The following is a 27,980-nucleotide window of genomic DNA, read 5'->3' as shown; positions in this document are numbered from 1 at the left end:
TGTTCAAGGGTCAGCTGTAATCCTGCTGCACAGGCCACATCTGGAATATCCTTTAAGAGAAAGTGAACTCTATTTAAGAGAAAGGGGATAATGACCAAGGTGGTCTGGAAAGAAAAGACTAAGAGTGATCACTGACTGGCTTCATGCAAAAGAAAAGTAGATGAACATGTATTTGCAGGACTTCAGTAATGGCTTTTAAAGTTTTTCAAACCACAATCCGTAATAAGAAATACATCTTTACAGTTGTCTATATACAGACATGTAATTACACATATTCATATATATACATACAATTACACATTTATATATAAATATGTAGGTGTATCATGTATATGAGCGTACATATCTATATACAGGCATCTGAAAGAAAATTTCCACAAAGTAATGCTAACCCTTATTATGTGTGATGTTCAGCTGTTCTTTGCTTGTTTTACAATATGTTGTTTGCAACATACTGAATTGTTTTCATGACCTACATATAGGTTGTGACCTCAGTGCGACACACATTGCTCTAGAAACAGTACTCAAAATGTAGTCCAGAGACCAGACTGATAAATCGGCATCTGGTTAGCCATGCAAATCATTGGGTCCCTCCCTCATACTTCATGAATTAGACTCTGGGAAGGTGACCTAGGAATCTGTATTTTTTAAGTTGTTGTTGTTATTATTATTATTATTATTATTATTATATATTTTTTTATTCTCACCCGAGGACATGCTTATTGATTTTAGGGAGAGGGGAAAGAAGGGAGAGAGAGAGAGAGAGGGAGAGAAACATCGACCAGTTGCCTCTCCTACGCACTCTAGCTGGGGACAAATCAGCAACCTAGGTATGTGCCCTGACCGGAAATCAAACCCGCTAACTTTCATTTTACGGGTTGATGCTCCAACCAGTGGAGCCACACCAGCCAGGGCAGAGTCTGTGTTGTAACATACTCTTCAGATGGTTTTTTGTATGCTGAAGTGTGATCTGTTGACCAACAGTCTGTCTACAAGCTGTTTAAAATAGCTGTTTCTCATTTGCAAGGAAATAAAGGAAAAAATCTTCCTTACAGTAAGAATAGGAATTTACTAAATGAGAACAATATAGAAAAGAAAGAAATCTTGGAAATGATAAGTACAAACTGGGAAATTAAAAAATAAAACAGCAATAACAAACTGGAAAGGAACTGAGAAGGTAACTCAGAATGGAGAACAGAAACAGGTAGAAAATGTGAGAAACAGGCGAAAAGTCATGGAGTATATATAGTGAGGTGCTTCAATAGAAGCATTTATAGAATTTCCAGAGGGGAAATTGGGAGGAAAAAAATTTATTAAAGAGATAAATAGTAGAATATTTTATGTAGTACCAGTAAAGGTAATTACATAGGTAAATATATAAAAGCCAGAATTGTTGTAGTTTTACTTTGTAACTCCTCTTTTTTTCTATATGATTTTAAAGACCAATACATAACACAATAATTGTAAACTCTGTTAATGAGAACACCATGTATTTTATGAAGATGTAGTATGTGACAATAATAACATAAAGGGGCAGAGTTTGGGTAGACTTTAAGTTATTCAGACTGATTTGTTGGGAATTTAAGATGTCAAAAACTACTTGGGTTAGGTTTTTTTCCTCTCCTCTCTGACATGTTATTCATTTGAAATATGATAAGATTTATTTGTTTATACTTCATTTTTAGAATTTTCCCCATCCTTGTTACTGTCTTTTGTTTTGACTATATGAAACTCTAACATTGTTACATTCCAGAAGTTAGAATTGTACCAAAATATGTATACATACATACACTCAGGAGGACACCCCCACCCCCATTTCTTCTATCCTCTTTTACTTCTTTCCAACCACCTCGGTAATATAAATCTCATTAAACTTTGGTTTATCCTGTTTTTTTCTTGAACAGATCAACAGATACATATATATTTTCTTATTTTACTTTTTTCTTATACAAAAAGTACTACATATACTTATTATTGGGATGGACTGTAGTTTATTCATCCATTCCCCTATGTGTGTGTATATAGATTGTTTCCAGTATATGCTGTTACAAATTGTACTACAATGAATAATTATGCATATGTATTTTTATACTGTTGGGAGTATATCTTAAGGGCACATTCCTAGAAGACTGCTTTGTAAGCATGCAGTTTTGTTAGATATTACCAAATTACTTCCATAAGTGTTCTTGTGATTTTATACTCCTAACAGCAACATATGGAAACGGAAGTGTTTTTTCTCACAGCTTTGCTAACAAATATATTGTTTGACTTCTTTTTAAAAAAAATTTTTTTTGCCAGTCTGAAAGTTAAAACTTAAAAAGAGATATTTTGGTCATTTTTCCCCCCCATCAGTTTTTAGAGTTCTTTGTATATCAGGGATATTATCCCTTTATATGTAATGTGTGTAAACATTTCCTCCTAGTATTGTTGATACCTCTTGACTTAATTTTTGGTGGTGTTTGGCACACAAAAGGATTTTTTTTTCTGTAGTCAAATTGTATTAATTTTTTTCTTCGCTTGCACCTGGATTTTGAACCACAGCCTTTCTTTACATTCAAGTTAAAGAAGAATTCAACTTTGTTTATTCTGCTTCTCATATGGTTTCATTTGGATATATAGATCACTGGTCGTTTTTTAGTTTACTTTTGTAAATTCTTGTATTTTAAGTTTCTGTCCTAAGCAGTAGCAGCTTCCTCCTTGTTTTCTAATTTCATCCTATTATTTGTATTTAGCCAGTAAATGTTACTTTTATTTTAGTTAATATAATTCTCTGTTTTTCTAGGAAAATTCTGAATGACTTATCTTCTGACGCACCAGGAGTGCCAAGGATTGAAGAAGAGAAGTCTGAGGAGGAGGCTTCAGCGCCCGCCATCACCACGGTCACGGTGCCAACTCCCATTTACCAGACGAGCAGTGGGCAGTACAGTGAGTAGTAGTATTTCTGTTTTGGAAACTGAGATGAAAACTAATTCTCCTGAAAAGAATCAGTAGAAGTGCCAACTCTTTTTTTAGTCTTGCTCTCATTATTGTATTTCCTTTACTGTTTAATATGCAGTTCTATAGAGAAGTAGTTTGTTTTCTTCAGGGTTTTGATTTGGATCGCTCAAGTATGTAAGCCCTTTAGATGATGGTCCTCTGTTTTAAGCTGATGCATAGACAGTCCTTGAGGTTTTCAAACCACTACTTGAGGATTTTGGTCCTCATGATGTTAATAGAGAACATACATTTTTTTGAGATAAAGAAAATAATTATTCTTTGGTTATGTTTAAGTTCCAAAATGGTCTCATTATTTATTTTGTTAATACCTTATCTTTCTAGCATTGTAAAGTCATATATTTAATGTTTTGTTGGGGGTGGAGAGGCTTGCTTGCAGTCTACTAGCACATTCAGTTATTATTCCTTTCAATATGAAAGGTAGTGAAGTGAATTATGATAATGAAAGCATAAGGACTGCTGAATTAGGTCCTTTCTGACTCACAGAAAGCAAAGATTTCTTTTGCAAAATTGTCAGTTTCCATTTCTGTGGTATCTCTCCCTGTCTAACACCCAAGTGTGTCTTATCTTTCACCTAAATCTGTTTTAAAGTACTTTTGAGTTCTGCTTTTGTTTGATTGAGGGCATTTGTGTGAAGGGTGCTTTTTGTTCTCTCTTCCCAGTATCTTTTTGCCTCTCAAAGTGCCTCACATACTGGTCTCTTCGTTTTGGTTTGTTCATTCCTTTAGTACTGCCCATTTTATGTTTTCTGTCCTCCCTTCTGTAATTACAAATCAAATGCACACATTGAAACTTCTTTGTTGCATTAGTTTTCAAATTCCCTGGGACCTCTGTCAGAAATGTGTAAAAATTTGACTCCCAAATTAATAGTATTTTAGTTATAACTCCAACTTGGTTTGCATCCAGCTGGATTAACAACAGATTTGCAAGTAGCAGATTTTCTAGCTCTCTCAAAGCTGAAACTTTTGATAGTAAGTAGAAGGAAGGCATTTTTGGCTAAGCTTCTTGCCTACTCTGTGAGTTTAATAGAGTTCTGTTATCTTTTTTTCTTCCTTAAGTTCTTTGTTGGCAGAGATGAACAGGTACTATCTATATACATGTGTGTGTGGTTTTCAGCCCTATATCCAAATAATTTGAGTTGTTCAAGCTGTGCTCTAAGACATAGATACATGACCTTGATTTTTTTTCCGACTTCAGCACACCTGGGGGATACAGCTACTTCTGTTCGTGACAGTGATTTACTTAGTGTAGAGATTCTCACTTGAACTAGAAACTATGCTCTTCTGGAAAGAGGCATATCAGAATCTCAAATAGGGAAGCGAAGTTCAGAAAAGTAGATGTTTAATTTGGCACACTACTCTCCTCCAGCAACAGAGGATATTACTAGTTTTAAAAGGCTAATACTTTGAGATTTGTAAAGCTTATTAATTATCTTCATCCCTTATTCTCTGTATATAAACGACACATGGCCTTGATGAAACTGATTTAATATTATGTTCTTGATTTTCATTAAGGAGCAATATAATGACTTTATATACACAACACATTTGTATAATTCTTAACTTATAAAACGAATATATTGTTGTGAAAATGCAAATGGTAGAGAGGTTCATAGAATTAATAAAAAGTAAAACTCTTTTTCATCCCTTCCCAGTAGTAAGATTTGGTATATATCCTTCCATTTCTTTTCATTCCATTTGTACATGCACATGTTATCATGTATTTATTTAATATACATGATACATGGTAATATAAATACATTATTTATATACCATAGACAATATATACAAGTATAGCGATGCATATTATGTCTTTAACAGCTATATTGTGTTTCACTTTGTAAGTAGAACATTTACTTAAATATTCTACCCACACACACACAGGTATTGATGAACATTCAGAATGTTTCTTTCTGCTGTTTCAAACAATGCTACATGAACATTCTTACTTATGTTAGTACTGCCTCAGTGGAGTAGCATCCAAAGAGTAGATTTGTTAAAATCAAAGCATATCTTGCCCAGTTGCCTTTCCCAGTTGCTGGACCAATTTTTGTTCCTTCCATTAATTGTTTTTTTTTTTTATTAATATCGTTATTAGTTTTACCCATACTTTGTTCACTGTTTGCAATAATAAAGTCTTGTTTGAGAGATTCTATTTTTGGGTAGAAAAACATGTGTCTATCATTTTGAACATGAATTTTTTTGTTTCACTAAAAAAAACTATATATAACCAGTGATGTTTTCCTCTTTAGCTACTGAGAATCGCAGCTAAGTTTAATTGTATTCTTTCTGTCTAGATTTTCTGGTAGAATTATTGAATACACATAGAGACACATCAGTCACTTGACTTCTTTGTTCTTGTTTTAATGAATTTAGTTTTGGTTTTTGTTTTTTGTTTTAAAACATTTTACTTATTTATTTTTAGAGAGAGTGGAAGGGAGGGAGAAAGGGGGGAGAAAAACATCCATCGGTTGCCTTCCTACATGCCCTGACCTGGGATTGAACCCACGACCCAGGCGTGTGCTCTGACCGGGAATCTAACAGGTGACCTTTCACTTTGTGGGATGACACCTAACCAACTGAGCCATGCTGGTCAGAGCTTAATGAATTTAGTTTTGTTGAAAACTATCGAAAATTCTTTTTGGAATAACCAAACGTATAAATAAAGGTTAAGAAAAACCATGTTTGATAGGATCAGGTATAAGCTTTCAGAGTACTTTCATATACATTATCTCATTTGATTTTTGCAGCAATTGTACTTTAGTGGCTAGAACCAGATATTTTTATTTTTTCAGAAGAGATAACATTCAAATAACAATTTAGTGATGGAACTTGGACTAGACCCCAGATCTCCTGATAAATAGTTTTCTACTTCTTTCTTCCCACCTTGAGTTCATTGGTATGTAGCCAAGAGGAAAGCTGTGTGTGTTAAATACAGTGCAATTTGCTTATTAACTCTATATGAGAAATTGTAGTTTGATTCTCTTAACCATCTGATTCTTTCAAGATATCCGGCAATATTAATCTCAATAGTTCTTACATACTCTTTTTTTTTTTTTTTAGCCTTGACTAAGATAAATAAAACACGGGACTAGCTAAAGTGAATGGATTGTATTTGCCAGTATCTGAATTTGCACAAGTATCATTTGTAAACCAGATCATAGCCATTAACTTACTGTTATTTCTTGATTGAACAGTAGATAATCAATTTTCCATGTACAGATGACTCAGGCTATTAGTTACTAGAGCTAGCTGACAGTTGATCGCAATTCCCTTCTACAGACAAAAAGTAACACGCTTAAGTCAGACATAGTAACTTAGTTAAAAATCTGTTACGCAATTTTATTTGTAATATCATAATTTTTAGTCTCTTTTTGGAAAACTTGAGCTCTGACGGGGAGAGAGAGTATCTAGAGAAGGATCCAACTTCCTATCTCAATGCTGGTATCTAAAGGATTGCTTCTTTCAAATAAAACAGTGATCTATTTCTTTTTACTAACTTTTTCCATGTACTCTACCATAAAGATGAATTCAGTTTATTTTTTTATAAAGTGAAATATCTTTGTAACAAATGATTATTTTGTAACAAATGAATGAATAATAAGTGTGGTTAGTTAGTAAATAATCAACAAAAGCTCCTAGATGAGAGTGCTTGGGTATGTAACTTAGAAATAGCAATGATGAGGTTTTTTTCTAAATGATGATCTTAAGCTCTGATTTTAAACTCCATGAGAGACTCTGAAAATTAAGTTCCATAGGACATTTCAGTTGTTTCATTGAGTGGACTTTGTTGTAGTTTGTGCATTGCTAGCAAGTTAGAGAAAACATACTACTGAACTGTTTTATTAATTATGCATTGATAACCATTTATTACATGCCAATTATTGTACTAAGGACATGAAAGCAGAGGAGAAAAACCACATTTCCTACAGTCAAGAAACTTATTTACTAATGCATCAGCAAATACTAAACAGTTAAAATATTAGGTAGTTAATGCTAGAATAAAGGAAGTATGGATCACAAAGTGGTACCTCCTCAGAACCATAACTTCAAAAGGAATTTAATATTTTCTCATTTATCTCCTTTTAAAAAAATTGTTAGTAGATATTATTATGAATTACAATGTAATTCATTGAGTATACTTACAAATTGGATCTGGGTTTCCTGAGCAGAAAGGTACTTGAGTGTACCAAATCTTTCTTGGTATTGTTATTTGCTGTTAAAATTCTCTGAGTTTATGTCTCGCAAATTATTCTACTTTGAATTTAATGTGTTGTAAAAGTCCCCTATAGTGTTAATTAAACTTGTAACAATAAAATCCGTTGGGTTTTAGTTGCCATTACCCAGGGAGGAGCAATACAACTGGCTAACAATGGTACCGATGGGGTACAGGGCCTGCAAACATTAACTATGACCAATGCAGCCGCCACTCAGCCGGGTACTACCATTCTACAGTATGCACAGACCACTGATGGACAGCAGATCTTAGTGCCCAGCAACCAAGTTGTTGTTCAAGGTAAGAGAACTCAGATTTCACAGGTACCGTAAATTCTTTGAAAGGTTTACATTTTATAAACTCAAAAAAAGTAAGTATGATACTGTAAAACACTGTTAAAATGTAAATTTTTCTTCATTATAGATAATATTTTCTATGAACTCTTCCATTATTCCAATTGGACAAAAATGTCATGGCATAAAAACAACTATTTTCAGTTTTAAAAATACAGCTTTTCTCTTTAACACCTCTAGAATTTTGGGGTAGGAGAAACAAGATAGGTTAAAGGGAAAGATAGTGAAATCAGGAGTTAGAGTCTAGATCAAACTGCATAGATTTGCTCTGTGACCTTGAGTAAGACCCAGACTCTCCAAGCCTTCCCCCCCTCCAATGTATCAAACCATGTATCAAATGAGAGTTATACTAAATTATTTATAAGAATCTTTGGAGATTCAAAGTTTTTCTCTGCTTTTATAGTCAAAAGAAATTTACACCATCATTTTTAAGATGATCCTTTTTTTATTTCAAATGAAAGCATTATATTCTGAAAATTCTTATACCAGTATGCAACTATAGAAATAGCTTTTTTTAGTTTTTTTAAAGTTTTGTTTTGTTTTCTTCCAATTTGTTTCAGGAATCTTTATGTGTAGGAGTTGACCATTTTTCTTTTTAACTATTTTAGTATTTTAAGAATATGGTTAATGCCACACTGAAAATCTGCATATTAAAGAAATAAAAAATGTTTCTAAAAATGTTTTCATTAATAATATGTTTTGCCTCTCTTAGGTGATGACAGGTGTGCCCCTTCATCAGGGATGATAATTTTTTAATAATTCTAAAACATCAACTAGAGAGAATATAATTTATTTAAAAGGACCCTAATGTGTATACAGAAAATATTCTGTTAACTAAAATATTTGAAGAAGATAATATTTTGCTTGTTAATGGGAGTAAAACACCTTTTCACTTTACATGCAGGTACTCAAAAATTGTAAAGCAGGATGTCAGTGAATTTGAATTCTGAACGTCAGTTTGAAGATGGTAACATGTTTAGTATATAAATCTTTTCCACTCAAACTACACATTTTAATTGATATTAACAAACATGGATAATTTTATAAAGACATTCAAATTCTCTCAGATTAATGTTAGGTTTCTTGTTCTTAGGCGGGCATATTATTAAGCTGTTTTTAAAAGCAGTTTGACAAGTAGTGATTGTATTTCTTTTCACAAGTGAGTCATCATTTAGTTAGAAGAATACAAGAATACAACTTGAGTTTATTTAGTCGTTATCATTTACATTAAAACAATGTTTACAGATGATACAATTGGCATCACTTGGTACACTTTCATACTTACAGTTTTGTGTCAATTAGAAATTTATAATAGTTGACCATAATGCTTTATTTTCTCTTCCATTTTGCTATTTTATGAAAAATCATGGTCGTTTTTATGTCGTGGCAAGAGTCTACTTGAGATTTTTTAATATGAATTTACCAAAATCAAAGGAAGACATTGAGGACTATATCTAGGAAGATGATCCAAGCTGTGCCCTACTTACCTTTTAGACTTAAGGTTGGTAAGCATGTTAACAACAGAATAGAACTGCATTCCAATGAAAGATATATAACCCAGCAGATGTGTGTAGGTTAAGACCTCTTTTACCCAAGTGTCTATGCTAATAAACACATTAAATTGGGAACTGTTTCTCAGTAATGACCCAAAGAACACTGATTCTTTCAACATTTTAGTCAGAATCGCCTGTTCCTTTTTTCCCCTTTTAATCCAAAATGTAATGCTTAGATTGATGATTGACATCCCTAGTTTTACCAGGTCACAGTGCTTCAGTGTCTTACACCATGTCCGCCATTTTTCTTTTCAGCTGCCTCTGGAGACGTACAAACATACCAGATCCGCACAGCACCCACGAGCACCATTGCCCCTGGCGTGGTTATGGCATCCTCCCCAGCGCTTCCTACGCAGCCTGCTGAAGAAGCCGCACGGAAGAGAGAGGTGCGCCTCATGAAGAATAGGTATGTATGTTGCATTTATTGAGATTGGTGTAAATCAGGTATGTCTTCAGATTCTTTGGATATGTCTTTTACATATGCTGACAACAGGATTTTTGTATTGAGTTTTTTTCCTGGTAGAATTGATGGGTCTTTGCTAAAACTTTATTTAATAAGCTGCACTTATGACATGGCCAACAGGATTATGGGTCAGTCTTTGATCATAAGGTAGTTTTCTTTCATGGATTTTCTCCATGAGAGATTTCCGTGCACAATTTGCTATATATTTATTGGGCTTTAATGAACTGGCTAGGTTATTTAAAATTACTTCTTTTCATGAGCAATATATTTCAAGAAGATCAAAGAGTTTCATGTATATATATATAAAAATTAAATGTTAAACTTACTCGTAATATAGTAAACGTATTATGGCCAACCGATGTCTTAATGAATATTATCTTTACTCAAAATAGTAACAGTTTAACACCCAAATATTCTTTGAAAATGGACTAAGAATATCTTGTTATTGACAAAATCGTAAAATAGAATTAGCCTTCAACAAAGTCCTGCATATCAAAAATCTATGAAAAATCCTCTTCTTATAAAGTAAATTCATAGCTATAAATGGTACTGTCATCAAAAAACAATAAAATATTTTTATTTACTTATATTTACCTTAGTATTTTCCTTTATTAGCTTAGGACTTAAATCTTTAGTTTAGGATTTTAATACAGAAATGACTTAAGACAAACAATAAAATAAAAATAAGGTATATAAAGATATAAAAAGTTATAAATTGGTGAATACTCCAGCTATGCACCCCAAGATTCTTTGGACACTATGAATAAAGTAAAAGAAACAGATGGAACATAGAGCTGGATTCAAGTTCTGGATCTACCTCTTTTGCTGTGGCTCTGGAAGAGCGTATTAACCTTCTAAACCTCAATTTTTCTCCTTTGTAAAACAGGATCCCACAACCACCCAGGGTTGCCTTTTCTAGAATTTAAAAATAATATATATATATTTTTAGACAGAGGGGAGGGAGAAAGAGAGGGAGAAATACATCAATGTGTGGTTGCTTCTCGAGAGTCCCCTACTGGGGATCTGGCCCAGAACCCAGGCATGTGCCCTGACTGGGAATCAAACCAGCAACCCTTTAGTTTACAGGCTGGTGCTCAATCCACTGAGCCTCACCAGCCAGGGCTACTTCAGTACATTTCTAGGACTTGGCTGGCTGCTTGCAATAGTAAGTATATGTTTATAAGAAACTGCCAAACTGTTTTCCAAAGTGACTACACCATTCTGCATTCCCACCAGCAGTGTATGAGAGTTCCGGTTGCTCTATATCAAGTATTAAATTATTTTGCATTTAGGTCTGTGATCCCCTTTGAATTAACTTTTGTATTAGGTATGGGGTGTGTCAAGGTTCATTTTCTGTATATGGACATCCTTTTGTCCAGCACCATTTTTTAAAAGACTATCCTTTCTCTATTGCCATTGCACTTTTGTCGAAAATTAATGGACCATATTTGTGTGGGTCTGTTCCTGGGCTGTCTAGCTATTTTCAGTGGTCTTTGTCTATACTTCCTCCAATGTAATGCTGACTTGATTGCTATTAATAAGTTTTGAGTTTGCTAATGTGAGTCCTCCAGCTTTGTTCTTTTACACAAGTGTTTTAGTTCTTCTGGTCCCTTTGCACTTTTATATAAATTTCAGAATCAGTTTGTTGATGTGAGAAAGTTTGCTGAGATTTTGATTAGGATTGTGTTGAGTTTATAGGTCAAACTGAGTAGAACTGGTATCTTGACAATACTGATTGTTTCATTCTGTGAACACACTACCTGCTCCATTTTTCAGGATATACCTCCTATACGTGTTTTGTTAGATTTAAACCTAATACCTAGGGTCTCTGGGTTTGGTTTTTCTAGGGGACAGGGGAACTATTTTAAATGGTATATATGTTTTTTAAGTTGTTTATATGTTCAAATATTCAGTTGTTTATATGTTGGTATATAGAAATAAAATTGACTTGTCTATTAACTTTTTTCCTGTAACTATTCTAAATTTACTTATTAGTTCTAGAAGCTTTGTGGTAGATTTTTTTGGGATTTTCTACAATCATGTTTTATGCAAATATGGACAGTTTTATTTTTTTCTTTCTAATCTATATGCCTTTACTTTTTCTGGCCTTACTACAGTCTTAAGGACTTCTGATCGGCCACTGAATAGGAGTGGTAAGAGAGGACATCCTTGCCTGTTCCCCTTCTTAGGAAATACACTAGTTTTCCATTGCTGCTTCTCACAAATTACCACAAAATTAGTGGCTTTTAAACAACAAAGTTACTGTCTTAAAATTCTCTTAAATCAACGGCCACCATGGGTCTCACTGGGCTAAAATTAAGGTGTCAACAGGGCTGTGTTCCTTTCTGAAGATTCCAGGGAAGAATCTCTCTCCTTGCCCATTCCAGCTTCTAGTGGCTGCCTACATTCCTTGACTCATGGCTCCAACTTCAAAGTCAGCAGTTTGGCATCTCTGTGTGTCTTCCTTTTACAGTCACATCTCTTCCCTCCCTCTTCCATTTTTAGGGACCCTTCTGACTTCATTGGGCCCACCCAGGTAATCCAAGAGAATTTTCCTATTTTAAGGTCAGCTGGTTCATAGCCTTCATTCTGTCTGGAACCTTAATTCCCCTTTTGCCATGTCAGGTAACATTCACACTTTTTACCATGTCAGGTAACATACTGTGCACTTTTTGCCCAAATTTCTGAGGGGAAAATACGGTTGCACATTATACATGGGCAGCACTAAACCATGGGTGCACATTATACACGGGACCAGCATTTTACATGGCAAAATATGGTAGTTGTTAAATTTTGTCAAATGTTTTTCCTTAATCTTTTGAGGTGAACATACGGTTTTTCTTAGTCTATTAATAGAGTGAAGTACATTGAATTTTTTTTTTTCAGTGTTGAGATATGAATACTTTCCTGGGATGAACTCACACATGGTCATGATATATTATTATTTTTACATATTGCTGGATTTGATTTGCTAATATTTTGTTGAGGATTTTGCTTGTGCATTCATGACTGATAGAGAATTTTAGTTTTCTTCTAATCTGTCTCGATTTGTTATCAGAATAATGCTAGCCTCATAAAATGAGATGGGAAGTGTTCTCTTATTTTTAGAAGAGGTTATGTAGAATTAGTATTGTCCCGTAAATATTTGGTAGGATTTGCCAGTGATAACCATTTAGGCGTGGAATTTTCATTTTTGAAAGGCCTTTCTAAAAATTGAATTGAATTTCTTTAATAGATAAAGGACAATTCAGACAATATTTCTTCATTGAGTTTTGGAAATTTGATTTTAGGGAATTGGTTTATTTAAGTTATCAAAATTATGGACATCAAGTTTATGGTATTACTGTCCTTTTATTGTCTTGGGTTAGTAGGGATTTCATTCCTAACATTGATCATTTGTGCCCTCTCTCTTTCTCTCTCACTCGCTCTCACTTTTTTGGTGAGTCTGGCTAGAAGTTTATCAATTTTAAAAAACAGGCTATGTGGATTGGATCCCTGGGCCATAGTTTGCCAGCCCCTGGCGTAACCCAGTTAAAAGACAGGAGAAATATATACCAAGCAAATAGTAATCTAAAGAAGAGAGAACATTGTCAGGGGTAAAGAAGGACATTATATAATGATAGAGGGTCAGTCCTCTTAAGCAGACATGATTCTACACATGTATGCTTCTAACAGAGCTTCAACATACTTGAGGCCAAAGCTGATGGAACTAAAAAAAGAAATGAACAGATTCATAATTACAGTCGAAGACTTCAGCACTACTTCAACACTCTTCTCTCAGTGATGATGGAAAATAAATATAGGATATAGAAAACCTGAATGATACTGTCAAACAACTACACCTATTTTTCAGTTACATGACACTTGTGAATCTAAGAGGATAGAAATAATACAAAATATGTTTTTGAATCATAAAGCATCTGGGAAAATCTCCAGTCTTTGGAAATCAAATAAACATTTCTAAATCTACAGGTCAAAAAGGAAGTCTCAAAGGAAATTTAAAACATTATTTGAACTGAATGCAAATTAAAATATGACAACAATTTGTGGGATGCAGCTCAATCAGTGCTTAGAGGGAAACTTATACCCTTAAATACTTAGGTTAGAAAAGAAAGTCTTAAATCTCTAATCTCTGTCAGTGGTTGTTAGCAAACTGCGCCTCACTGTTTTGTTTGGAAAAGAAAGTCTTAAATCTCTAATCTTTGTCAGTGGTTGTTAGCAAACTGCACCTCACTGTTTTGTTTTGTTTTTTAAGGTTTTATCACTTTCCCTTTTTTTTAAGGTTTTATTTATTCATATTTAGAGAAAGGAAGGGAGGGAGAAAGAGAGGGAGAGAAACATTGATATTCTGGAGATACATTGATCACTTGCCTCTCATACGCTCCCAACTGGGGACCTGGCCTGCAACCCAGGCATGTGCCCTGACTGGGAATTGAACCAGCAACCCTTTGGTTTGCAGGTCAGCATTCAGTCCACTGAGCCACACCAGCCAGGGCTGCACCTCACTGTTTATATAAAGTTTTATTGGACCACAGCTATACTCAGTTAATTATGTATTATCAGTGTCTGCTTTCATGGTACAATGGAAAAGTTGAGTCTCAAATTTTGACAAGAACCCATTGGGTCCGAAAGCCTAAAATATTTACATTCTGGCCCTCTATAGTTTAAAAAAAAAAAAAAAAGTTGTGTTGGTTGGACGTTGTCCTAGAAAGCAAAAGGTTGCTGATTTGATTCCTGGTCAAGGCACCAAAAATGAGTGAATGAGTGAATGAACGAATGAATGAATGAATGCGAATGAATAGGTAAGTTGTTTGAAAAATCAATATGATTGATAAACTTTCTGAACACAAAAGACAAAAAAGAAGGTAGTATGGAAGAATGGAAGATGCCAAAAGAAGGAAAAAAATAAATGAAACAATAGGTATCACATAGAGGCAAACAGTTCTGTAAATATAGGGGGAGCATGTTATGTGAAAGTACTTTTTTCTAAAAATGTGTATCAAATTAATTTTAGAATGTATAGGCCATCTGTTTGCATGAATGCTTGGAATTGTAAAATCCTGTTTCTGCACTGGTGGATCTTCACCCCACATCCTCACCAGTCCTCTGGGAGAGTCCTTTCATTTTCTTCTGCTCTTAAAGATATTTAGATTGAAATTTTTAAGAAGCTTTAAGAGGCATTCTCCACCCTAAATACTTCTTAAAGTTTTTTATTTAAAGTTAATTTGAATTTTGTATTTTATTCCAAAATATGGTAATACTTATTTTAATATGAAAATTTTTACTACCCTCTTTGCCCCATCAATTAAAATTGGTGCTTTAGAAGGACATGCCAGGTTTATCTTCTGGTTCTGCATACTCCTTAATACAAAGCTAATGGTCTTGGTTTGGGACAGGTTGATTAGTCCTTTTTTTTTAAGCTGATGAGACAGTCCTTAAATGGAAAGGGACCTGCTGGAAGCTACCCAAGTAGTTAATGTTAAAGTCGGGACCTGAACCCAAGTCTCCTGACCCTCAGTTTAGAATTCTTGCTAGTCTATCATACTGTATTAAGTTGTTATCCAAATTTGCTTATTTTAAACTGTGCCTACATTGAGCATCCTTCCACCTCCAAGGAGAAAAGCATCGTGTAGTCAGATTCAGTTTGGGACATGCTTCATAGAATTTCTCTTTGGAGATTAGCATACCGAAAGGATCAAAGAGCTCTTGCATTGAAGAAATAAGTTAATTTCCTTAGCCCAACATTTTCATTTTTTTGAGAAACATTTTAATCTTTCATAATAGTATACGTTTGACCCTCCATATTTGTAGATTCTGCACCAACAGAGTCAGCCACCTGCAGATCAAAAATAGTTGGGAAAAAAGTGTTACGTTGTTGCTCATGTGTTATTTGACCTATGATGGTTTTGTCTGTACTGAATATGTACAGATGTTTTTCTTGTCATTATTCACTAACAATTCAGTATAACTATTTACATAGCATTTGTATTGTATTAGGTATTATAAGTAATTTAGAGATTTTTGTTTTTAAAGATTCTGTTTATTTACTTTTAGAGAGAGGGGAAGGGAGGAAGAAAGAGGGAGAGAAACATTGATGTGTGAGATATGCATTGATCAGTTGCCTCTAGCGCACCTCTGACTGGGAACCTGGCCCACAACCCAGGCATGTGCCCTGATTGGGGATCCAACCAGCAACCTTTCCGTTTGCAGGCTGGTACTAAATGCACTGAGCCACACCAGCGACACTCGAGATGATTTAAAGTATACAGAAAGATGTGTTTAGATGATGTACAAATACTATATTATTTTATATAAGGGACTTAAATATCCACAGATTTTGGTAACCGTTGGGCCCCTCTGATAATGAGGGACAATTGTACTGAGTTTGGTGGGAAAAAGTTAGGTGGTACTTATAGGATCATAGTTTAACTTTGGAAACTAGCAGTTTGGAAACTTTCTGGCTTGTCTTCTTCACTGTTCAATAATAGAATGTTGGGCGATTTTTAACCCATTTCCCAAAACATTTTCTGCAGTGGATCATACATTGTCCATTATTTGTCATGGACATAACAACATTGGTGGATGCAGTTTTTTAATTCCAAAGATTAGCTTGCATTATAAGAAAATGCTCCCTTTTTTGAATTGATAGTCTATATAGGGATGAAAACATTAATGGGATTATGATAGACTGACATTTGAGTTATCTAGAAATAATAATAGCTAGTGCAAATGTAACATTTACAAAATGCCAGCCTCTGTTTCATGTACTTTTCATATATTAACTCCTTTCATTCTCATAAAACTTTTGAGGTAAATAATATCTCTTTTCAGTCAGGAAACTAAGGTTAAGTAATTTGCTGGTGGTCACATAATTGATAAGGTATAAAACCACTTAACCCTAAGAATCTGACGCAATGAAGAGACTACTTTTTGTTGTACTATACTGCCGCTGTTGTAAATGAATGACTGTAAATTCCTGGGTGGGAGGGGTTCATTTTTTTAAGACTTTAAACTTTGCTACTTTCAGCTTCTATATTCATTCAGTAGAAAGTACGTGCCTTGTGCCTGTCCCTGTGCTAGTGACTTAGTAGCTCACTAAAAAATATTTTTTATTTTTCATCTGTTGAATTTTTTAAATGTTTTATTTTAGTTGTAGTAAAAAAGAAAAGCAAAATGTGCCATCCTAACCATTTTTAAGAATACAGTTTAGTAGTGTTAAGTATATTCACATTACTGTGCAACAGATCTCCAGACTTTTTCATCTTGTGAAACTTAAACTCTATAATAATAAACAACTTCCGCCATTTGCCGCCCCCCGGTAGTCTTCGGCAATCACCGCCCCCCCTCCCCCGGTAGTCTTCGGCACTCACCATTCTTCTTTCTCTTTTTATGAGTTTGACTACTTTAGATACTTCATACAAGTGTAGTCACAGTATTTGTCTTTTGTGACTGCTTATTTTACTTAGCAGAATGTCTTCAAGTTTTCATCCATGTTTGTAGTACATGACAGGATTTTCTTTTTTAAGGCTGAATAATGTTCCATTGTTTACATATGCACGGCACTTTTAAAATGTATTATCTGTCGATGGATATTTGGGTTGCTTTCCTTCTACCTCTTGGCTATGGTGAATAATGTTAGGAACATGGGTGTGCAAATATCTCTTCAAATTCCTGCTCTAAATTCTTCTGGATATATTCCCAAAAGTGGTATTACCGAGTCATGTGGTATTGCTAAGTCATATGATAATTGTTTTTAATTTTTTGAGGACCTGATATAGTGTTTTCTACAGTGGCTGTACCATTTACATTCTTATCAACAGTACACAAGTTTTCCAATTTCTTTGCATCCCCATCAACACATGTTATCTGCTGTTTGTATTTTTTCTGTAGTTGCCATCGTAATGGCTGTGAGGTTATTCCTCGCTGTGGTTTTCATTTGTATTTCTCCAATGATTAGATTGATGTTGAACATCTTTTTTGTGCTTGTTGGCCATATTTATATCATCTTTGTAGAAATGTTTATTCAAGTCTTTTGCCTACTTTTTTAATCAATTTAATTTGTTGTTGAGTTTTGAGAGTTCTTTGTATATTCTGGATATTAACTCCTTTATCAGATACATGATTTGCAAATATTTTCTCCCACTCCATAGGTTGTTCTTTCACTCTGTTGATTGTGTCCTTTGATGCACAGAAGTTCTTAAGTTTGATGTAGTCGCATTTTCACATATGCTTAATTACTTTTGCTTTTGTTGCCTGAGCTTTTGGTGACATAGCCAAGAAATCACTGCCAAATCCAGTGTCTTAAAGCATTTTTCCCTATGTTTTCTTAAAGAAGTTGTATACTTTCTGGTCTTGGTGTTTAGGTCTTTAATCCATTTTGATTCAGACTGTGTATATGGTATAAGCTAAGGCTCCAACTTCTTTCGCGTGTTTTCTCAACATCGTCTGATGATGAGACTTATGTTAAACTTCTTTAAATGCCTTGAAATGAGCTTGTGAGATCATTAAAGGATGTTTTTCACACTAAAATTTAACTTAGTATTGTCTTAGTTACTGATATTGATAGAATTTCAAGTTTTATAGGTATGCATTTTTAAAATGTAATTTTTAAGTGATAGTTCAGCCCTTTTGTTGTTTGTGGGGTTTTCACATTTGGGGTTTTTTCCATTAGACCTCTATAGTATAATAAAATTAAATGTTTATATAAGGCAATTTCCAACTCATTCTGTATTTTTTAAATGCTAAATTTATAATATATTAAAATGATACGAGCTAAAGCTCTAAGAAATGTATTCCAACTCAAAATAAGTGATACAGAAATGTTACATAATTTTTCCTGTCCTTTCTTGCTTATAGGGAAGCAGCTCGAGAGTGTCGTAGAAAGAAGAAAGAATATGTGAAATGTTTAGAAAACAGAGTGGCAGTACTTGAAAACCAAAACAAGACACTGATTGAGGAGCTAAAAGCACTTAAGGACCTTTACTGCCACAAATCAGATTAGTTTGGGATTTCAGTTTCACCTGTACGGTGGAAAAAGAACTGACTTGGCCACAATCAGAAAGACAAAATAAACATTTTATTTTCTAAACATGTCTTTTTTTCTATGCGCAAAACTGCCTGAAAGCAACTACAGAATTTCATTCATTTGTGCTTTTGCATTAAACTGTGAATGTTCCAACACCTGCCTCCACATCTCCCCTCAAGAAATTTCCAGCGCCAGGAATCATGAAGAGACAGACTTCTACATTTCATCCCCCACCCTCCTCAAGAAGTAATAATTGGTTTACTTGTAAAATAATGGGGGAAATGAGGAAAAGGAAATCTTTTTAAAAATATTCCAAGGTTTGTGCTGAGCGCATTGATTGCCTTAGGGACAGAATTATCCCAGCCCCTTGAGCTGAAGTAATGTGTGGGCCGCATGCATAAAGTAAGTAAGGTGCAATGAAGAAGTGTGATTGCCAAATTGATGTGTTTTCACATTTTCATTGTGAATTATGTAAAATCATTAAAAGACGTACCCTCTAAAAAGAATTTTAGTATGGTGTTGAAGAAATCGAGAATGAATTTGGAGTGCTTTCTATGTATATTCTCTTCAATACTGAAAACTTGTCCTTGATTCTTAAAAATATTCTGTATTAACTACAGCTTTTCCATAGGGCAGTTGTTGCTTCTTAATTCAGTCCCGTATGTGTTCAACATGTTTGAATACATTAAAAGAAGTAACCAACTGAATGAAAAAAGCATGGTATTTTAATTTTAAATTAAAGTGAAGTAACTATAAGTACAAAGCTTGTTTTAGTTAGTGCTAAATTCTTAGTAAAAAGATGCTCTTTACTCAAACCATCCTTCTGAGTTATATTCAAGGTTTTTAAATAAATTTTTTGTCATCGCCTTCAAAAATATTTATATTGTCAATCATTTACTTTAAAAAAATTTCTAATTAAACGGTTCCCATTTACACTTACATTATACCACCAACAGGAAAGCCTTCAAGATACTAAGTAAAGCAAAGTCATATATTTGTTTATAAAATGCTGTGTTGTAGAAAAATACTTATTTTAAGTCTTTTCCATATTACCACACTTTAACGTATCTCTAGTGAATTTTTTAATGGAGAAGTTGTAAGGTATAGGTCTAAAAAGTACACTATTAGATGTGGCAAGGAAAATAATTTTCTTCAGACATATTTGAATGACTGCTGTACTACAATATTTCAATTATTCTTGAAAAGCATTTGTTTTGTTTTCTTCTAAAAAGTATAATTATGCTTTATGCTTCCAATATGCTATATAGTCTTTGTCATTCTATAAAGGAGATACCTTCTTTAACTCCTGAATATAACAGCTTGTGTTTGTATGTATCATACATTGTTTTCAATATTACTTTTTATTAATCATTTTATTCACTAAGCCTGATAAATCTAAAATAAGACTAAAAGAAAAGACTAAGGTGAATTTTAAAAATTAGAAACGGACATAATGTTAGATATAATTTTTCACTTGAAGATTATTTCTTTTAGAAGAGAGTCTAGAAAATTAATGTTTTATATTTAGTCATGGTTATTTTTTAAAGTTGTTAATGTGTTAAAATATTCAGGTGGATGTTAATTATTGGGTCCAGTTTGAAAAGATTTTTAATTAATATTTGTAAATGGTATATTTCTGTTTGTAACAAACCATTGTCTTTTTTCAAGGATGAACAGAGTTTGTGAAGGATCATCATTCTAAGAATTGAGTGATGTAGTATATTTGGACAATACACCAGATTCTCAAGAAGGCTTTCAAACGACTGTAAAGTTTGATGTTTATCCTGCTGAGCTAATGGGGAAAGTTATAGCATAAAAGTTATTTGTATACCAGCATAGATAATGTCATTTTCTAAAACTGGTTTAACAGAAACCAAGCAAAATCACTTATCTGTTCACCAACTAGAATTCTTTCGTAATGAGTTAAAATGTCAAAGTGAACATTTTGAATGTCAAGCTTTATAAATGAAAATTGCCTAGTGTTAACAAGTTGTCAGCTGAAGTTAAAACATTTTTCAAAAGTTGGGGCTTTCTACTAAATATGAAAGTTGGTGGTCCTCTTAGTCCCTGATACACCAAGGCAGGCACTTCCATATTAGCTGGTTGGGTTTCTAAGTTACAAAGACAGTCCTTTGTACCTTGAGGATGATTGCACTGGTTTTGGTCAGTTACTTAATGGTGAGATAAATATCTTCTGTTGCTAAATCTGTTTGAGACCCTTGGAGAGACTTGAAGATTTCAGTTTATACAGATAGAAATTAAGCATCTTTTGTGCAGACTTTTTTTTTTTTTTCTTAAGAATTAGGGGAAAGGTGTTTGTTTTAAAGCATGCAACTTTGAGAGTTTTTATTATGAAAATGACATAATAAAAAAAACCTTGCAGCCAAGAACATATGTGGCTACGTTAGCAGTAATGTTTTTTTTCTCTTCCTACTGGCCAAAAGGGAATGAAAATCTCATCATAGGAATCTGTACATATGCTACTGATTTGCCTAGAAAATAGTTTGGTATCACTTTGCAAACATAGGGCCATGTGGCACTTTTATCTATAGGACAGATTAACTAATGAAAATGAAGTGGGAGGGGTTTATTTTTGATATTACTCTTAGTTTTCAAACTTTGATAGTGTTTAACTGAAAAGTGGTTTAGAAAGGGCTAGATCCAATGTGTTCACATTATTAAAAAAAATTGATATCAGATGTAATTTTAAGTTCATTCTTTTTCAAACTCAAGTACCATATTGGCAACCATAATACTGTCATAGGTGCTCTATTCATTTAGATATTCTTGGGGAGGGGGGGATGGCATTTGTATAATATATGTGTACATATATATATATATATACATACAGTATATAATCTGAAGCTCTGAGAGCTCTTAAGTCAGGAATGCTAAGTATTATAGTATATTGAGGTCAGATGAAATTTTACATTTGTGCGTGTTCTATTGCATACCTTTTGGGAGTTTCTTGGACTGCGTTACTCCAGCACTCATGATTGATTCTTTTGTCTTCTAATTTTCTTCCAAGTATTTTTTTTTTATTGTTTTCTTTGGCTTGATACTTTTAAATATGTTACTAGTCACTTGAAAACTCCCCTTTACCCCCAAAGTATTTGGTTTTTATGCTTTGTCTCTGGCAGCTATGACAGTGGTGAGAACATTTTAAAGATAGCTTCTAAAAGGTACCACTGACATTTCAAAGATCATCCTAGGGGAGGGTTTTGGTGTTTTTATTTGAGCAGGGATTTCGTCAGAAAATTGCATGGTAGGTCACAGCAGTGCTCGTACCAGAAAGCACAATGCCAGCCAGGCAGGCTGTCCAGTCAGAAGCCATCTGGCTGAAGTTTATCTCTGTCTCTCAGACCGTTCGGGTGACATGTGGAATCATACAAAGGCTTAGGAAGAAACAGCAAGTTTAAATCAGGATGCTTTTACTTACTTGAAGTGACTTCAATCTAGATTTCTTCTTTTCACTTTTAATAGGTTCTAAATTCTATGATTAGCTACAGTCAGCGTAAATTGGTCTTTTTATTTTGAAGATCAAAAAAGCTGCTTCGTTTTGCAGGATTAAATAAAGCTTATATCTTAAAGATTTTTGAATTAAAGTGTGTTTTAGAAACAGTGGTTATGTACCTTTTCAGTTGTTTCAGAAGGCTTTATTTTATTGCCTTTGTAGCCCTGAAAACTTGGTGTATTGTGTCCCATTGACTTAATACAAAAGTTGTTTATTTATTTGGATTATATTTACATTATATTCTTTGTAAATGTTTGGTGTAACTTGCACTTTTAAAAATGACCCAGTTTGGGTATTAGCAACTTGAGAAATTCCCTCATCAATTGTCAACTGACTTACGTCTTTCTCCTTTCTTAAAATAACCGGACATTTTTTAATGAAAACTTTTCATTGATTAAAATATTTTAGCACCTAAAGGCTAGCCTTATAGTTGTAAAAGAAAAATATCAGGAAACTAGATTTGACTAGCCCAGTTAAATAGAAGATGGGTCCAAACCCTTATTTTTTTCCATTATGGATAAAGATGGGGGGGAAGCAACTCAAGTAAATAAATATTTCCAATTTTAAATAGACTCTTATCCTCACCCCAACGTTAATAGTGTCTATAGGATGCCAGGATATCCATGGATTTGTCCAGAATGGTAAAAGATTTTTCAAGGCAATTAATTACTGTCATAATGGAGACTGCATGTAGTCATTTGACTAAATTTATTTCACTTAAAATTGGCCTTGTTACCATCAGAGAAATGCTGCCTAACTTTGACTGATTTCAGATGAGGAGGGAGAAAGTGAAGTGTGCTGCCTGTAGGCAAAGAGTTGTGGGACATTTGCTCACTCCGTTGTACAAAGCACAACTAGAACTTATGAGTGGCTTACATACATCTTGAATACTTTTAATGTTGATATGTTGACTTTTTTAAGTTGACTGCATAGTCACTGTATGTACTAGGAACTGGTTTCCTTGACTTTCTAGAATCAATGGCTAGGAAAGGCACTAATCCCTGAGGGGTTGAACCTGTCATGAAGCAGAGTCAGTATGGAAGAATTTCAAATAAATCAAACAGGGTGCTGAAGTTCCATCTGTCTCATATGCTCATGATAAGTTCTTGCTGATTAGTGAATGTAGCTTAAGCCTTTGTATGTGTCCTCAGGGGGCAGACAAACTTTAAGAGGGACCAGATAACGTTTGAATGGAAGGATTATATTTCAGGTGTTTTAGCTTGAAATTTATTTTTTAAAAAAATAAAAATAGAAAAAAAAATAGAACAAAGCCTGTGAAGCAAAATTGTATTATAAAACAGGCAGAGTTGTTTAGCACAGAGAGAAAATATTGACCTGTCTGCATTCTGGTACTGTGGGTGCAGGTCCCAGCTTGGTAAAACACGATACACTTTTAATTTTCACCAGCAAGAAAATGGAAAATGAACAATCTTCAGGAAATGTCTTTAAAGAGGGTCAAACAGTAGGAAATTCAAATTCTACCTACTTTATATAGGCGTTATTTATTACTTGCCTATGGAAGTATAGCATTTCTAAGCTTCTATCTGAGAAGCATCTCAGAGATGTGAAAGTAAATCTGAGATAGTTGAAAAATTGGTAGGGAAGGAAAAAAATCCTTGCAAATATGACCTTAGTGGCCAAGTGAAATGATCTAGCATTGTGTTTGGGAGGTTTTATTTTCTTACGTTATTAAAATTGAATTGGTAAATGCTTTATAGACGTATTTTTATCCAGGTGCCACTCCAACTTGTGTATGAATAAAATTATTTATATTAAAAGTGGGAAATAATTTGTCAACATTTTTCTGTGATTAGATTGATTAGGGGTGGTAAGGAGAGTGCTAGTTAGCAGTTTTCCATGTAAAGTTTTTTCTGACTGATTTGTCCACATGTCAGTTGTCATCCCCACCCCAAAAAGGAATTATTTCTAACCTAGATGTATCACTTGAAACTTTTTAGAAACAATAATCAGGGAAGTTTCTAGAGAGAGAGGTGTTTGCCTTTTTGGTTTTCCCTTGAGGATTGGGGTAGTGAATACCTCCCCCCAGAATTATCAGCACAAAACAGGGTATTGATTTTTAACTCTGATGTTGCTATTGGAGTTGAATATTAAATAAAGAACTATAATAAGGGAAATACATTTCTAATAAAATTTCCTACATTCTAGAAGCATCCCTGTTTTAATTTTTTTACCTAAATCTTTTTGTGCTTTACCTGTATAAAGAAAAAAAATGTACTGAGTTATAAAGCATTTTATTAACACTATGTACATATTAGCTGCTTTGTGTTCAGAATGGTAGCATTGCTTTGTATATTAAAGTGATCCTTGTGAATTTGTGAAATATTGTCATAAAGTGCTTTTTCTTACTGTAACCTTTGTGGTAAAAACTGTCATAATGCCCTTTTACACACATTTATGTGCAGTCACATAAACATGCTTTTAAAAACTGTTGTCTCTTTTTTGGGGGTGGGATCGCTATCTTGTTTTTGCTAGTAGTGTTATATTTTCTTGGATTTAACATTTATTTCATTAAATGAGCAGAAGTTATGTTAGACTATATTATAGGCATGTGTTGCACAGCAACAGAAAACTAGGTCAAGAAGCAAGAACATCTCTTCAGTTAATTTTATTGTCTTCCTAATTTTTAGCACAAGATTCCTTTATTCAGTAAGATTGAACAGTGCCTATTTGAAGATTTGGAGATGTTACTGCTCTATTGAGAATATGACCAGCTGCCTCTGATGTCATAAAATGCATGTTTGCATTGGAAGAACAATAAGAATAGAACTACTCAGGTCCTCTTAAAATTATGAAGTTTTGTGATCTTCATATAAAAGGAGAGAATGTGGTTAATCTGCTCTTTGCTTAAAAGCGTAAGAATAAAAGACTCGTACTATTGATTCATTTTCTGAAAATAACAGTTGCATTTATTCTAAAGTACTTACACATCTGTCATTGTATAAAAGGAATTACATGATTTTCATTTTCTACAAAGAGTGACCACGTAATACATTGTAGAAGTAGGCATTTTTGAGAGTGAAAGGGTAATGTTAATAGGAACAGACATGAACCAGGATTACCCTGCTTGGCAGCTACGTTCAGGTGCTTGGATGGATCTCCAGGAAAAGCATAAGGTTCCTGTCTTCTGTTCACGCATGTCTTTGCTGTCACTTGCTCATTTAGTTTTAGTCCTGAGTCCCAAACTCATTTGTCATCTGCACTCAGATTGTAAAACAGGTCCAAAACAAAACTTACTTTCTCCTGTACATCTGTTCTTCCTTGGCCCTTTTTTTTTTTTTTTTTTTTTTTTAATAGATGATGCCACTACCCACTATGGCCAAAGCCAACCACCCAGGAAAGCACTGCCATGATCAATGTTAGCCGTATTGTGCATTTTAAGCAGTGACCCTATTGGGACTTGGAATTATAATGGCCTAACAAGTGAAGAGGAAGGGTGAATTTTCAGGAATTTGAAGGCTATTTTCATTTTTTACTGAGGTACAGTTCACATAACAAAATCTAACATTTGCAGTGAACAATTGAATGGCATTTAGTGCATTCACAATCTACACCACCTGTATCTAGTCCAAAACATTTCCATCACTAAAAACCCTGTACCCCTCTCTTCATTTCCCCCTTCCTCCAGCCTCTGGCAGCCAGCAGTCTGCTTTTTGTTTCTATAGAATTTACCTATTCTGGGTAATTCATATAAATGGAATCCTACAACATTAACTTTGTGTGTCTGGCTTCTCTCACTTAGCAAGTTGTTGAGTTTCCTCAACATTTATCAGTACCTTATTCCTGTTTGTAGCTGAATATCCCATTATATACATGTCACACGTATATTCTCTTGATGGACATGTGGACTATCTCCACCTTTTGCCTATTGTGAAAAGTGCTGCTAGTAACATTGATGTACAAATACTTGTTTGAGTCCCATTCTTTTGGGTATACATTTACTCGTATACCCACGAGTAGAAATGCTGGATCATACAGTAATTGTTTAACTTTTTGAGAAACTGCCACACTTCCTCAGTGGCTGTACCATTTTATATTCCCATCAGTGAAGTATTAGGTTTCCAATTTCTCCATATGCTAGAAAACACTTGTTATTTTGCTTTTTTCAAAAAATTACAACCATGCTTATGTATGTGATGTATCATTGTGGTTTTGATATGCAACTTCTGGATGACTAATGTTTAGTATCTTTTCATGTTTTTGTTGGCCAATTGTGTATCATTTGGAGAAATGTCTATTCAAGTCTTTTGCTAATTTTTAACAATTTTTTTGTGCAGTTTCATGAGTTAGTATATATTCTGGATAGTAGACCCTTCCAGATAAAAATGGTTTGCCGGTATCTTCTCCCATTCTTTACTAAGTTTTCTTTTCACTCTTGTAATAATGTCCTCATTTTAACTCAGCTTTTTAAGTGATATGTACATTTGGGAAAAACTAAACTACAAATGGACAAACAGGAAAAAGTTTCTTGCGTATCCTTTTAGTGCCAATCTACATACAGAGTGGGGAAAAAGCAGGTTTATAGTTTGCATGGAAAATAACAATACTAAATATAAGAACTGTTGGACATAAAACTGTAAACCTCCTTTTGCCCCATCCTGTAAATGCGCAAATGTAATGGAGATTCTCCTCATCCCCTCCCTCTTTTTTACTTAAGTGGTGCTTTTTTCATTGAATGTGCCTTGGTGATAGTTCTATTTCAGTGTATGTACATACATACATCCGTCTATTAACAGGTATGTAGTATCCCTTGTATAAATACAACCAGTGACCTTTTTTGTGGACATTTAGGTTGCTTAAAACTTTTGACTGTTACAGCTATGCATAAGTTAGTAGAGATACTGACAAGCCAGTAAATCCAGAATAGATACTGCAAAGTGGGTCTTAAGTATGGCTTGCTTTGTATTTGGAGGTTGTTTCGTAAACATCATTAAGAATCTGCTAATTAATTAAAATATGTTGGTGTATTTTTTGTCAAGCTTCACAGTGTTGTTTTTTGTTTTTTGAGGAAGGAAAATTACAAGTACCAGAACCAGGCTTCACAAGGTTATGATGTAGGGTTGGGCCTTCCTGGTCGCATCCCTGTTACGCTTGTCCCGCCAATCTCCCTCAGAAACAGCTGTTCTCACCAAGGAAATGTAATTTTCAGTATGCTATCTTTTCTAGTGTTAAATTTTAATCCTTCCCAGGGAATAGAAAGAAAACATAAAATTTAAGAGCAGAAAGGAACCAGAGCTAACAAACCCTTAATTTTTAAAGTGGTATTAAAAAAGAACTGAGGACTACCCTGATTTCATACAATTCATGTCCGTGCTAAGAGAACCCAAGTCTCCCGTCTCCCACAGCAGGGCTCTCTGTAGTCACGGTCGTGTCTCACCGCCTTGTTAAAGGACTTGAAAGTGCTACTTCTGTCTTGGTAAGGGTTCTGGGAAGCCGAATAATGACTCTTTCTCTGACACTAAAATCAATCACATGTGTTTCACAAAGTGTTATGCCAGGCTCTGTATTTAGGACCTCTTGCCAATACTGGAATATTAAAGGGATTTTTGCCCTGGCCAGGTGGCTTAGTTGATTGGCATGTCGTCCATACACCAGAAAGGTTGCAGGTTCCATCCCCGGTCAGGGCACATACGTAGATTGCGGGTCCGGTCCCCTGTTGGGGCATGTACAGGAGTACAGGCAACTAATTGACATTTCTCTCCCTCTCTAAAATCAAATGTATCCTCAGGTGGGGAATTTTTAAAAGTACTTCAAGTCCTGGCTGGGTGTGGCTCAGTTAGGAGTACCATGTACCAGAAATGTCATGGGTTCAGTTCCCAGTCAGGGTGCATAGCCCGGTTGCAGG

At 34.3% G+C, this 27,980-nt stretch overlaps 2 protein-coding genes across 6 annotated transcripts in view; one reads left to right on the top strand and one right to left on the bottom strand.

Moving 5' to 3' along the window:
* The window catches only part of CREB1 (cAMP responsive element binding protein 1), a 59,557-nt gene extending 34,977 nt beyond the window's left edge, over positions 1-24,580 (top strand). For 3 of the 4 annotated variants that reach the window (XM_054585750.1, XM_054585749.1, XM_054585752.1), the window contains 4 exons: positions 2,783-2,925; positions 7,327-7,509; positions 9,371-9,521; positions 18,435-19,742. In XM_054585750.1, the coding sequence (XP_054441725.1) occupies positions 2,783-2,925; positions 7,327-7,509; positions 9,371-9,521; positions 18,435-18,579 (622 nt within the window). In that variant the 3' untranslated portion in view covers positions 18,580-19,742. Of the gene's footprint in view, positions 1-2,782; positions 2,926-7,326; positions 7,510-9,370; positions 9,522-18,434; positions 19,743-20,271 lie in introns of those variants that run through there. The other variant, XR_008530180.1, reaches the window with a different exon arrangement.
* The window catches only part of METTL21A (methyltransferase 21A, HSPA lysine), a 54,144-nt gene that overhangs the window by 13,737 nt on the left and 12,427 nt on the right, over positions 1-27,980 (bottom strand). The window lies entirely within an intron of this gene.

The sequence above is a fragment of the Pteronotus mesoamericanus genome, unplaced genomic scaffold, assembly GCF_021234165.1.
Source record: "Pteronotus mesoamericanus isolate MK-2021 breed Mesoamerican mustached bat unplaced genomic scaffold, CSHL_Meso_final contig_90, whole genome shotgun sequence".
Classification (NCBI taxonomy): Eukaryota; Metazoa; Chordata; class Mammalia; order Chiroptera; family Mormoopidae; genus Pteronotus; species Pteronotus mesoamericanus.
The sequence above is the reverse complement of the archived record's forward strand: the minus strand, read 5'-3'. Positions and strand labels throughout refer to the sequence as shown.